Below are 12,964 nucleotides of genomic sequence, written 5' to 3' on the forward strand. Positions count from 1 at the left end.
AAATTATTTTTAATAGAGCAGAAATAAATTCCGATCAGTCAGAAGCAATGGGAACAGAGGTTACAGAGAACATATGTACATACATATACATCACACATAAATGTTCAACATCCCAAAGATCTAAAGAGGACCATGATCTTGTAAATACACATAATCTCCTATTCCCCACAAATATTTAATTACAGTTCTTATTCCTTTGTCTTGTTCCTTCATCCCCGCCCCCCTTCCCAACCATGTTCTTAAAAGTAAGATTTAGCTACACACCATCACCCTTCGGGTCACTGAGGGCAGTAGGAGGAATGACTGATGAGCGATGACGTCCAAACGAACATTCCTTGGAAAACCGTATTTTGCACTTTTCATGCACCTGAAACAACAAAAGAAGAGAAGATTAAAAAGGGAGTGGGGAGTGAAAAGAACAGTTGTTAGTCTTGAAACTCACCCCTAAGATTTGGGTTCCCAGTGTTCAAATCTTCTTTTCTGAGATTTGGTATCGTAGACATACCCTCAACTCACCTGGACATAACCCAAAGCCTGGTCTGTCCCTTAAGTGTGAACTCTGAACTCTGGTCCTTTCAAAGGTGGCTTTCAGAAGACACCCATGTGCAGGCACCATGGAGCCATTCAATCTAGGGCTTACTCTTAGTGGCTTGCCAGAAGAGGTGCTTATTTGCAGTTTATGAGGGCTACCACTACTAATATGCTATCACATTTCAATCCTTACAACAATCGCATGTGGTGGGGCTTATTTTAGAAGTAAGGGTACCCAAACTCAAAGAAGTAGAGGATCTTGCCCAAGAACAGACCACTAGGAAACGGCAGAGCTGCGATTCTGTTGGCTTTCCTCAAAGGGGCCACTCTTTCCAGATTTTAAACCTCTTCCAGTATGACTTCCAGAGCCATTACACAGTTCCTGGGGGATATTCAACTGATCCAGGTATTCAAACGTAAGTAAAACCGAGCCAAAGGATCACAAGAGTCTTCCAAGAAGAAGCGCACACTTCAGTTCCTTTTTGTCCAGAACTATCCATGTAGGAGAACTATCTAAAAGTTCAGAAAGTCTATATCGTGATTACTTACTCAGCAGTTTGGACATTTTGAGTTGGATAGTTCTTCATTATTGAGGTCTAGTCTGTACATTTTAGGAGGTATAGCAACATCCCAAGTCTCTCTCTAGCCATATCTCTGTGAAACTCCCCACTTGAGTTGGGACAACAAAAAAATGTATCCAACCATTGCAAAATATTTGGAGGAGGGAAATAGCTTCCAGCTGAATATCATTATATAGAAACATTGTTGTAGTTAAGAGTATGGTCTTTGAAGAATTATGTACGAATCAGGACTCTTCTGATTAATGGTTGCAAGAACCTCACTTTTATTATCTGGAAAATGGGAACAATTAGGGCCACTTTTTAATTAGTTGGGATTTAGTACACATATCATATCATTCCATATGTCAATAAAGTCAAGTAGAATTGTACAATTGTTACCACAGTTTCCAAATAATCTTTTTCTACATGGACTCCTTGATACCACCCCCCTCTTACACTCCCACATCTCCACTGTATCCCCCCTCCCCCAAGCCCTTTATTCTGCTTGCTGTCCCTATAGGTTTATCAATCCTGAATTGCATATACCAAAAAAATGGAAAAGCATATAACACAGCTTTAAGAGGGTGACTTCCATAGATATAACACCTCTGAGATACACTCTAGTATGAACAAACCAAACAATACAAACCAACAATACAGAAAGGTTTGGAAACCAGATCCAGTGCAGCCTACATCACGGGGGACTTATTGACACAATTTTAACTGTTCAAATCAGATTTATGCCTTTACTTGTCTAGACTCCTCTCTGCCAAGCACTCTGTTGAGTGACCACCTGCCTCCCATCCCTCAATTTTAGACAGGGGAGTTCTCCGGAGGCTTAGTTCTGCTCTAGTTCCACTAATAGATCTCGGGCTCCCACTGCCATCCATCACCTTGTGCACACCAGAATCTCAGAATTTATGCTCTGATCCTGATCCCTCCTTTGATATGGATTCCAATCCTCGGTGACTGGTGCTGGTGTGCTGCTTCTTCCATGTGGAACCAGTTGACATCTCTCTTAGATGGCTGCTTGTTTGGAGACAAGCCTTCAAGACCCCAGACGTTCTTTTATATGAAACCGGGCACCCTCTACATGCATCACCACACTTTGCTATAGCACCCATATCTTCTGTGTTCGCTTCCTGAGTGCAAGTATTGAGCAGGGTCATGATGTAAAAACTAATTGTTCTTAAGTTGGAGCTAGGGTTTAGTGTGAGCCCGAAACCTATTTCTTGATCTATGTTTTCTTTCCTTTTAATTTTCTGTAACTTGGGAGTTAATACATATATCATATAATTCCATATTTCAATGACATCAAACAGAATTGTACACTTGCTTCCATAACATACTTCCAGTCTCCAAACATACTTTTCCTTCCTGGACTCCTTACCATCATCTCCCTCTTATTTCTCTCATCCCTCTATACACCCCCCGCCATCCCTGAAACCCTTGTTCTCTTTGCTTTTGCTATAGGCTCAATGTCCCTGGGGTTCATTTACCAATAAACAGAGAAGCCTGCTTTTTAAGGTTGTTGTAAGGATTAAAAGAGATCATATGTACATAATAGCAACAACAATAATGTGCCAATATTGTTAATCATGATTAATTAACACAGATTATAGGTTTCTAGGAAATGGATAATGAGGACAATAGAAAACTTAGGGGTAGACTCAGAACTTATTTATAATTGTCCATGCTTCCATGGGAAGGTTAAAGTTTTCCCATTTACTAGTGGGTCTAACCAATTAAGAATGATTAACGAGTGAGAGTTTTAAAATTTCTTCCCAAAGACTACGGAGCCAAATGTGTAAAGACAAAATACTGAGCTCTCTATGAGAGAATCAGTGCAACATATTTTGGGCTAGAGTGTCTCTGAGTGCTCAATTTATGGGCATGAACAGAGAAATCCAAGTCATCCCTATTCCCAACGTCAAGTTATCTAAGTAATGGAACGAGTCTTACTATAGAATTGCACCACAAACACTGGAAATCTTGAAGTCTTTGATAACTGCCACAGTTCTCATGACACACTTCACACTGAGAGCTGACAGGCATGTTCCCTTCTATCCATTGATGTGGCATGGTTTCCTAAAAGAGAAAAAGAGACAAGATGCCGAAGTGAGAGAGATAAGTTGAGAACAGGATAATAATAAAAACAATTGTACTTTCCACTGCCCCATGAAGACATCTAGGAAATTCTTCCTGGTATTTTCCCCTCCACCAGAAATGCTAGTGGCTAATGATAAGTGGGAGTGGTGAGCTTTTATTCTTTGATATTGGCTTCATTATGGATCTAGGGAAGAAACCTATTTGGGGGTGTCCTAAGAGAGGAAGATAGCTTCCTTTCCTTGTGTATTTTCACTTAAATGGAGATGGGAGAGGATGACTATAGAAAGGTATCATTGATACTCACGATTTCATCTGCAGGTAGAAGGAGATCATCAGTGAGAGACAAAGTATTCCACTTGCAGTCTTTGTTTGCTCTCAAAGCACATAATCTGTGAGATTTGACTTTGCATACTGTCAGAGAGTAAAAAATGTAAGTATGAGGCTTGTAAGAATGATTATTCTATTTTTAACTAAGCTGATCTGCTACATTCTAAACAGTTCTCATCCAATTCTAAAAGTCTTTTCCCTATATAATCCAGTTCCTTTTTGCTTCTACTGATTAAATTCCTAGAATCCCAAGTTGAATGAATGCGTATTCCCAATTCTCTACTTTCTTCCATAATACCCCTTCTGTTCATTTGAATTGACATGTGATTTTTATTCCACATGCCCAATAGTCATATTCCAAAGCCACTTGAGTACATCAGTGCCATTGTGTTATGAAATCTGTACGTTCAGGTCTGCAAACTAACAGTGTGGCTTGGAGTGCTTCCTGCAGACAATCTGACTGTTGAGTATTTACATGGACCGTGGTGATATTCCAAAGAAAAATGCTTGTATATTTATAGATTATTTCATTGAACTATATAAAATGGATATCAATAAATATGTTTACTTAAAGAAAAGAATTGTCCCACATACAAGTTTCCTCCCATATTCTTTCCTCTGTGAAGTGTTAGGTTTAACCACATAACAGAGCAAATGATATTAAGCCGCATGACATCCTTCATCCCTATGCCCACCCACTGAGCTTCACTTCATAGAGGAGTCAGAAAGGTACCTTCACAAACGATAACATTTCTAGATAATGCAGGAATCCTCTCTCGACAAACATTGCAGTGCTGGGTCTGATTACTGTAGCCAGAGTACCAGTAGTGCATGCCAACAAGGAAAGGATTGTTTTCTGCTTCAGGTATCTAAAGCAAGTAAAAGAGATAGCATTTGAAATGAGAGGTAATCGCAAAGAGAAATTAGAGGAGGCCAGTAACTCTGCTGCTAAGGCTGAAATGACCAACTATACAGGAGCATGTGAAGAGGAAGACTAAAAATTTAAGCCACTTCCTAAATAATTCCCCACCTCTGATTTGTGGTTTCAAATAAAGCAAAATAATAGCTGGGGAGGAGTGCTTCAGATCTTATAATAGAAGCTGAAGAGAGGGAAAATAATCTTTATGCTACTTGGTCAAACTACTCCATTGAGTCCATCCAACCAAAAACTAGTTCGTTAGCCTTGGCATGATTCTACGGGAGTATGGAGCAAAGGGAGGAGATTAGTTGGACATTCAGTGATATCCAGGTCCCCGACCAGGGAAGGGGGCAGGGTTCGGCCTCTGGGTTAATGGATTTTTGTTAAGTTTTAGCTAACTTCTGGAGCTCTAACATGCCCCTTTCTGGCCCTACTGTTGCCAAGTGAGTAAAGAATTGTTTTGTCTGGATTATTCCATTTCAAGAGATTTTTGCCCATTAATTCTTTTCTGAATACCACACTGTGACTTCCCATAATAGTTTCCTGGTTAATCAATTAATTCATTAAACAATTATTTATTGTAGTAAAATAAATAGAAATTTTGGTACTATAATCATTATAAGTTGTGTATTATATTCACAGTATAATTATACCCACACTGTTGTAAAAGTATCACAATTATTTATGTCTACAACTTTGCATCACCCCAAGGAGCAACTGTTGTATTACTATGCAATAACTCTCTCTTTTGCTCCCTCCCCCAACCTCTGGTAATCACTGATAAATTTGCTGTCTCTACACATTTGCTGTCCTGGATATTTCATACATGTGAGGCCCTATGCTATTTTCTCTATTGTGTGTGACTTATTTCATTTAGCATCATGTTTCAATGTTTATTCATGTTGCAGCATGTATGAAAATTTCATTTCTATGAGTGATAGTTTATAAAAATACTACATTAAAAAACTTTTTGGTTGTTTCTATATTTTTGGTATTTTGAATAATGCTATAATATTGGTGTACACATATCACTTTCAGTTCCAGCTTTCATTTATTCTGGGTCAACCTGGGAGTAAAGTGGAAATCATAATATGGAATTAAATTGACCATGGGAAGAGACAATGAAGAAGTTCAATATCATCAGCCAAAACAGAACCAGGAAACACTTTGGAACAAACTATCAATTGCTCATAAGCAAGTTCAGGTTGAAACTGAATAAAACTTTTACAATTTTATGAGAATTCACACTTGAATATATCACACCTTAATTTAGAGAACATCTGGAGTACAAATATGACGCTGAACACTAATGACTGAAGGCTAGACAAGTTGTGGTGTACTATTAATAATATGATCCATGGAGAAAGCTAAGGGCAGGGGCATAGGGCACTAACCCAACCAAGGGGAGGGTATTGTTTATATCTCCACAAAGAAAGAGGGGCCAGACTTCAACCCAGTGCTCCAAGATGTGAATGCAACATTTTGGCCTGGGGTAGGGAAACAGTGGAGAGGTCTGAGGGGCCAGCCCCAATCCCAACTACATGGACACCTGCCTTCCCCCAGAAGAATTTATTTCAGAGGACAGCACTGAATCTGCAGCATTGGGAGAGGGATATGTCTGATCAGAGTACAGGGAGCAAATGAAGGGGGAGGAAGAGAGAGTGGAGCAGAGCACATCCTGGCCCACCAAGCCTTGAGTGCGATATTCCCGCTCAGAGCAGCCAATCCAAAGAGAAGACCATATGGCCGGCCCCACTATGAGACACGACATCTCTCACTAACCCATAGCCCTACAGGGGACAACACTGTAAACACAGTGTGGGAATTGCACCTGATCTGATCCCACTACATTGAGGAAAAACACTAAGGGCGTGCAACAGAACAGCAAGGGGAACAGAGCAACGAAGTCCCCAGGGAATACCAAAAATAGACTTGGGGACCAGGGCTTGGCGCCCCATCAGATTGGACCGGAAAATACCCCTAAAGGCCAACAAACAGTCCTTAAACTAACTACAAGCTTTTCTTTCTTGTTGTTTTGTTTGGTTTCGTTTTTTGGTCATTGGCTTGTTGTTTTGTTTTATTTTGTTGTTTGGTTTTGCTCTGTCTTGTTTTTGAGCATGTTATTATCTTTGCAGGTCTCTAAATAAAATACCTGGAGGAGAAAACAACAGGAACGACAGTTCCGGGGGGACATGGACTAGGGGGAGGTGGGGCGATAGGAAGTGGTGTTAACAAATGCAGGGAAAAGGGAACAACAAGTGATCCAAATCAGTGGTGAGGAGGGTGTAGGAGGCCTGGTAGGGCTGACCAAGGGTAATTTAACCAAGAGTACTTACTGAAACTCCAATGAAGGCTGAGCATGATAGTGGGACAAGAGGAAAGTAAAAGGAAATAGCGGAAAGAGATAGGAGACAAAGGGCATTTATAGAGGTTCAAATAAAGGCATGTACATATATAAATATATTTAGATATGAGGATGTGGTAATAGATTTATGTGCATATATGTAGCAGATGGATATTGAGCCTCCACTGAAGTACTCCCTCAATGCAAGAATACTGTGTTCTATTAAACTGCCATTTCATGAGGCTCACATTCTCTACTCAATCGCTGAAGACAAAGCAGGTGTATAAGCAAATGTGGTGAAGAAAGCTGATGGTGCCTGGCTATCAAACGATATAGTGTCTGGAGTCTTAAAGGCTTGAAGGTAAACAAGAGGCCATCTAGCTGAGAAGCAACAAAGCCCACATGGAAGAAGCACACCAGCCTGCGTGACCATGAAGAGCCAAAGGGATCAGTTATCAGGCATCAAAGAACAACAACAACAACAACAAAAAAACATATCATTGTAAATGAGAGGGATTGCAGAGTGGGGACCCAAACAAAATCTGTGGGCAACTGGACATCCCCTTACAGAAGGGCCGTGGGGAGGAGACGAGCCAATCAGCGTGCAGAGTAGCAACAATGAAAAATACAACTTTCCTCTAGTTCCTAAATGCTTCCTAACCCCATCACCACTACCATGATCCCAATTCTACCTTACAAATCTGCCTAAACTACAGGATGTACACTGGTACAGATAGGAACTGAAAACACAGGGAATTCAGGACAGATGATCCCTTCAGGACCAGTCATGAGAGTGGTGATACAGGGAGGGTAGAGGGAAGGTGTGGTGGAAAGGGGGAACTGATTACAAGGATCTATATATAACCTCCTCCCTGGGGGATGGACCACAGAAAAGTGGGTGAAGGGAGACGTCGGACAGTGTAAGATATAACAAAATAATAATTTACAAATTATCAAGGGCTTATGAGGTAGTGGGGAGTGGGGAGGGAGGGGGAAAATGAGGAGCTGATGCCAGGGGCTTAAGTGGAGAGCAAATGTTTTGAGAATGATGGGCAATGAATGTACAAATGTGCTTTACACAACTGATGTATGTATAGATTGTGATAAGAGTTGTATGAACCCCTAATCAAATGATTTTATAAATAAAACACACAAATAAATAAAAAGGCATAAAAAGAAAGGACCAAAGTGGATGTCAAAATAGACTCTGAAATTTCTTTTTAAAGGTATAGTAGTGACAGCAAGTGGAAGAAACGATGAGTAAAAAACTGAACAGAATATTTCCAAGGGTTACTGAGGAAGACAAAGTATTATACTGAAATATGCACAGACCTGAGTATATAACATGCAAATAAAAATTTGCTCAAGATAATTTTTAAAAAAGGGGTTGCAGCAGTACATAGACAGAGAGATGCTGGAAACTCAAGCTGGATTTTGAAAAGGACATGAATGGAGGGATAGCATAGCTGATGCCGCATGGTTGTACGGATCCCGGCTGAAAGTGTAGAACATCAGAAAGAAGTGTATTTCCGCTTCACAGCCTATGCTGAGGCATTTGACTCTGTGGATCATAACAAACTATGGCTAACATTATGGAGAATGGCAATTCCAGAACATGGCACCATGATTGGAGGAAGGCTTATTAAACACCTGGGATATGCAAATGATATCGTCTTGTTTGATGAAAGTGAATAGTACTTGATGGACTTTCTGCTGGTGACAAAAACTACAGCTTCAGTATAATTACAACACAATGGAAAGAAAATAAAAATTCTTACAAATGGAGAAATTGACATCTTTGTGATCAATGGAGGAATACTGAAATTGTCAAGGATTTTATTTTTGCTGTATCCACAATTAATGCTCATGGAACAGCAGTCCAGAAGTCAACTGAAAGAACTTTCCGCAAGATGTTGGATGAGACAGACACTCTGCATAGACCCTACAACAAAGATGCCCCAAACCAGAGAAAATAAATAGAGATGGTAATCCGGGAACTCCAAGTTTCTGAAGAAAGGAGAGAGAATTGAATTAAATCCTACCTGGGCAAAGAAGCTCAACAAAAGGGACCAGCGAGGAGACAGGAGGTTCCTTGTCCAGCAGAGGGTGCTATACTGGGTACTACAGCCTTCCATAGTTTTCGCCTCTCTGGGTCCTGCTCCTGTCTCAGTTTTTCTTTTATTTGTTTGTTTGTTTTTAAATCCTAGCTTTCTCTAGTTCCCCTTTTATTTGCTGCTTTTCTTGTTTCTACTTCCTTTCTGCTTTTTATTTGTTTAGTTCCTTTCCTGCACGATTCTCCTTTGTTTTTCATCTTAACATCCTCTCTCTGAATAGTTTTGCTTATTGAGTAATTCTTTTTTCTCTACCCTTGTTTAATTTTTTTTAGTTATTGAATTAATTTTTATTGCTATTTTTGTTGTTTGAAATTCCCTGCCTTTGTTGTTGTTGATTTTCTTGGTTGCTTTTGTTCTTCTCTTTTTTGTTGTTGATGTTCCACCTGACTTCACACAGCAGCTATGTCCACATGGCCCAAGGATAACTGTGACATCTACAGCCACACCTATATACAAGGGCCACTACTTATTCCCATAGCACTTTATTCTCTAGGGATAGTAAAAACACCTGCCCAAACTCCCCTCTACTGCAAACAGCAAACAAAGAACTAAACACACATTCACCTCTCCAGTACATCCACCAAGAGGCAGGTGGTGAGTGGCTAAGGTCTCACGAACATAAAATAATCAAATACAATACCACCTTGAAAACTAATGAGAAACAATAGAAAATTTCCATTCACATAAAGAAAAAAGGCAGAATGATTCGAACAAGTGACAAATGTACAGCTCCAAAAGACCTTCCTTGGGAAGAAAAGACTTTGGAATTACCTGTAAAAGAATTTAAAATAGTTATATTAAATTACTTCACCAGATTGAGAGACAGATAAATGAAATCAAGGAAAACAAAGAAAAAGTCTTCAGGAGAATCCAGGAAAACACTATAAAAACAAACCGACAAAAATAAATGAAAAATTAAATAAACAGTTAAATAAGAGCAAAAAAATCAGAAGACTAGGAATTTTATAGTACACAATACACAACCAAGTGGAACAACTTATGTGGGATCAGAATTCCAGAATCGGAAGAAATATCCAAAAACGCAGAGAAAATTGTATAAGATTTATTGGAAGAAAAATTTCCTAACATCATGAAAGATCAGAAAATATGTATTCAAGGTAAACAAACCTCCCAAAGGATAGAACCCAAAGAAAATTATCATGGTATGTCACGATCAAACTTTTCAAAATCAAAGACCAGGAAAGCATCCGGACAGTAGCTTGGGAAAAATGAAAAGTTATTTACAAAAAGGAATGGGTAAGACTAACCTCTGATTTCTTTACAAAAACCATGCAGGCAAGAAAGCTTTACACTACTTTAGGTAAATAGAACAACTAGAAAGAATCTCAACAAAGATGTAGAAAAGAAAAGCAAAATTTAAAAATTTGGTTTCGTAGGTATGTGCAGAACACTTCACCCAACAACAGCACTATATATATTATTTTCAAGCATATCCATGGACCGTTCTCCAGATTATACCATATGCTACACTGCAAGGAAGTCTCAGTACATTTTAAAGCATAGAGCTATTAAAAAGCATCTTCTCAGATCATAATGCTATGAGATTAGAAATCAGCAATAGGAATATCAAGTGGGAAAAACTAAATAAATGGAAATTGAATAATACACTGCTTAAAAACTACTGGGTAACAGAAGAAATAAAAAATAAAATAAGCAATTCCTGTCATCAAACAAAAATGAAAACACAATACCAAAAGATTTGGAGCACAGTGAAACAGTGCTCAAAGAGCAGTTTATAGCAATGAACACACATTAAAAATAAATGCCTATAATAAACATCTTAAACCAATATCTCCAATATTGCCAAAATAGCAGCAAATTAAGACAATAGCCATCAGAAGACAACCAATACTAACGATAAGAGTGGAAGTAAATGAATCAGAAAACAAAAAAAATAAACATGATAAGAAATTGGTTCTATGAAAGTATTAACAAAACTGATAAACCACCAAAGAAAAGATGAATATGCAAATAGCATGAAATAAGAAATGGAAACTGTAATGTTACAACAGAACCAATTGAAATAAAAATGATAGTAATAAAATATTATGAAGAAATCTACTTCAACAACGTGAAAACCTAAAAAATATAGATAAATGTCTAGACACACTACCTTCCTAAACTAATATGGACTGATGTGGAAATCCTGAACAGACCCATTGCAATAGGTAATTTAAAAACTCCCAACCAAAAGGTTCTGGCTTAGATGATTTCACTGGTGAATTCTAAAAAACATTTCCGAGGGGAGTTAACATATTTTTTTAACTCTTCCAGAATATAAAAAGGATGGAAACTCTTAAATTCATTTTATGAAGCAAGCATGAATCTTTTATCAAAACCAGACAGAGATAATACTAAAAAAGAAAACTATAGGCCACTACACTGCATGAACATAGATGCCCAAAGTTCTCAAAAAATTATAGCCAAATCAGAAAGAGAAGCATCTAGAGTCTTAAAGTCTTGTTTTCTAACAAGCAGCCATCTAAGTGAGGCATCAAGTGCATCCATGTGGAAGAAGCACACCCGCCTGTGTGATGCAAGGGTTGCAAATAATATAATCTAAATCTAAAGGCAGAAATGCCACAAGAGCTTGCATTGTGAACACCTGGTTTGCAGAAGGCTATGAATGACAGTGGAAGACCCAAATCCATTTCCGGGGTCCACACTTGAATTGAACCTCCAGTGAACCCCTCCAATCACAGTTGAGGGATGTAACTAGCCCTGTTATCAGACAGAAAGCATTGTAAAGTTGATTATAGCAGACATAGTTAGGTGAAAATGTAGTTTCTTATTATTTGATCTCCCTTTTAACCCATTTTAAAGCTGTTTCCATTTTTTTTTTAAGTGAAAGAGAAATACATGTGGATTAAGGCCCTGGTGAACCCCCTCTTGTCCATGGACCAGGGATGGGAATAGGCTTTGCTACCGTACAGAATGCATTGGAAAGCAGATTGTTTCAGGTGCAGTTCGGTTAAAATTTAGCAGATTGTCATTTGAACTCCCTTATGATCCATTAATATTTGGTTGTTTTTAATATTTTCTGCTTGCTTTTTATTGAAGTTTTAATGTTTTATTTTGTTATTCTTATTAGTTTTTGTTTGTTTTTAGTGTTTTTCTGTATATGAAATTCAGGATAGACAAATCTATAGACACAGTAATTGGATTAATTGTTCCTTTGGAGGTATGGCGTGGGAAGTTAGGGGGAAATTTGGGAGCTAGTAACAATGAGTACACTAATGAAGAAAATTTTCTAAGACAGGTTGTGATGATTGTACAACCCTTCTTGCTGTGATTAACTATTGAATTGTAAGATATGTGAATTAAATGCCAATAAAACCATTGGGGGAAAAAGAAAGAAAAGATCAACTATTATGTGAGAGCTTTGCTATGTGGTGGGCGGGGCACAAGACAAGATAATGGCTTTCATGCCAAAGGGAACACTTTACAGATTTTCAAGGTGGGAGTACAAAGGAGAGAAGATGAAGCAATGGACTAGACTGTTGATAGGTGTTAACGTGGGTGAAATGGAAGATAGTAGCCCACAAGAGGGAGAAGAGAAATCGGGGAGTGGGTGAAGGCTAAGTTATTGAGGGTTTTGCTTAATAGGTTAAACTGTTTAATACAAAGTTAATGATCTGGAATGTAAACTCTTACCTAATTTACTATTAACATTTGTTATTTAAAAATGAACTCAAGATGGATCAAAGATGTAATATAAATCATTTAATTATGATGACCTTTAATGACCAAAAATGCAACAATATTGGGACCCTAAGACACGGCATAAACATAATATCATAAATAATGAAAACAAACAATAGAAGGGAAGCCAAAAAATGGGGACCTCTCAACATTATGTACTTTCAAGGAAGATCTCATCAAAGTACTAAAATGAGAAGCCACAGACAAGGAATAACAAAGGCGATGGCATATTTGACAAAAGATTAATCTTTCAAATGTATGGAAAACACCAATACCTCAACATAAAATATAAATAATCAAATTTAACAGGGGGAAGAGAATGTGTGCAGACACTTCA

The 12,964-nt window shown here is 38.3% G+C and overlaps 1 protein-coding gene across 1 annotated transcript in view; it reads right to left on the minus strand.

Moving 5' to 3' along the window:
• Positions 1–12,964, minus strand: part of DGKK (diacylglycerol kinase kappa) — a 165,452-nt gene that overhangs the window by 70,496 nt on the left and 81,992 nt on the right. Inside the window, exons 5-8 of the mRNA XM_075538373.1 lie at positions 4,261–4,396; positions 3,505–3,611; positions 3,054–3,179; positions 265–367 (exon numbers count right to left, since the gene is read on the minus strand). Coding sequence (XP_075394488.1) covers positions 265–367; positions 3,054–3,179; positions 3,505–3,611; positions 4,261–4,396 — 472 coding nt within the window. The remainder of the gene's footprint in view (positions 1–264; positions 368–3,053; positions 3,180–3,504; positions 3,612–4,260; positions 4,397–12,964) is intronic.

Source organism: Tenrec ecaudatus, chromosome X (genome assembly GCF_050624435.1).
Source record: "Tenrec ecaudatus isolate mTenEca1 chromosome X, mTenEca1.hap1, whole genome shotgun sequence".
NCBI classification, from domain to species: domain Eukaryota; kingdom Metazoa; phylum Chordata; class Mammalia; order Afrosoricida; family Tenrecidae; genus Tenrec; species Tenrec ecaudatus.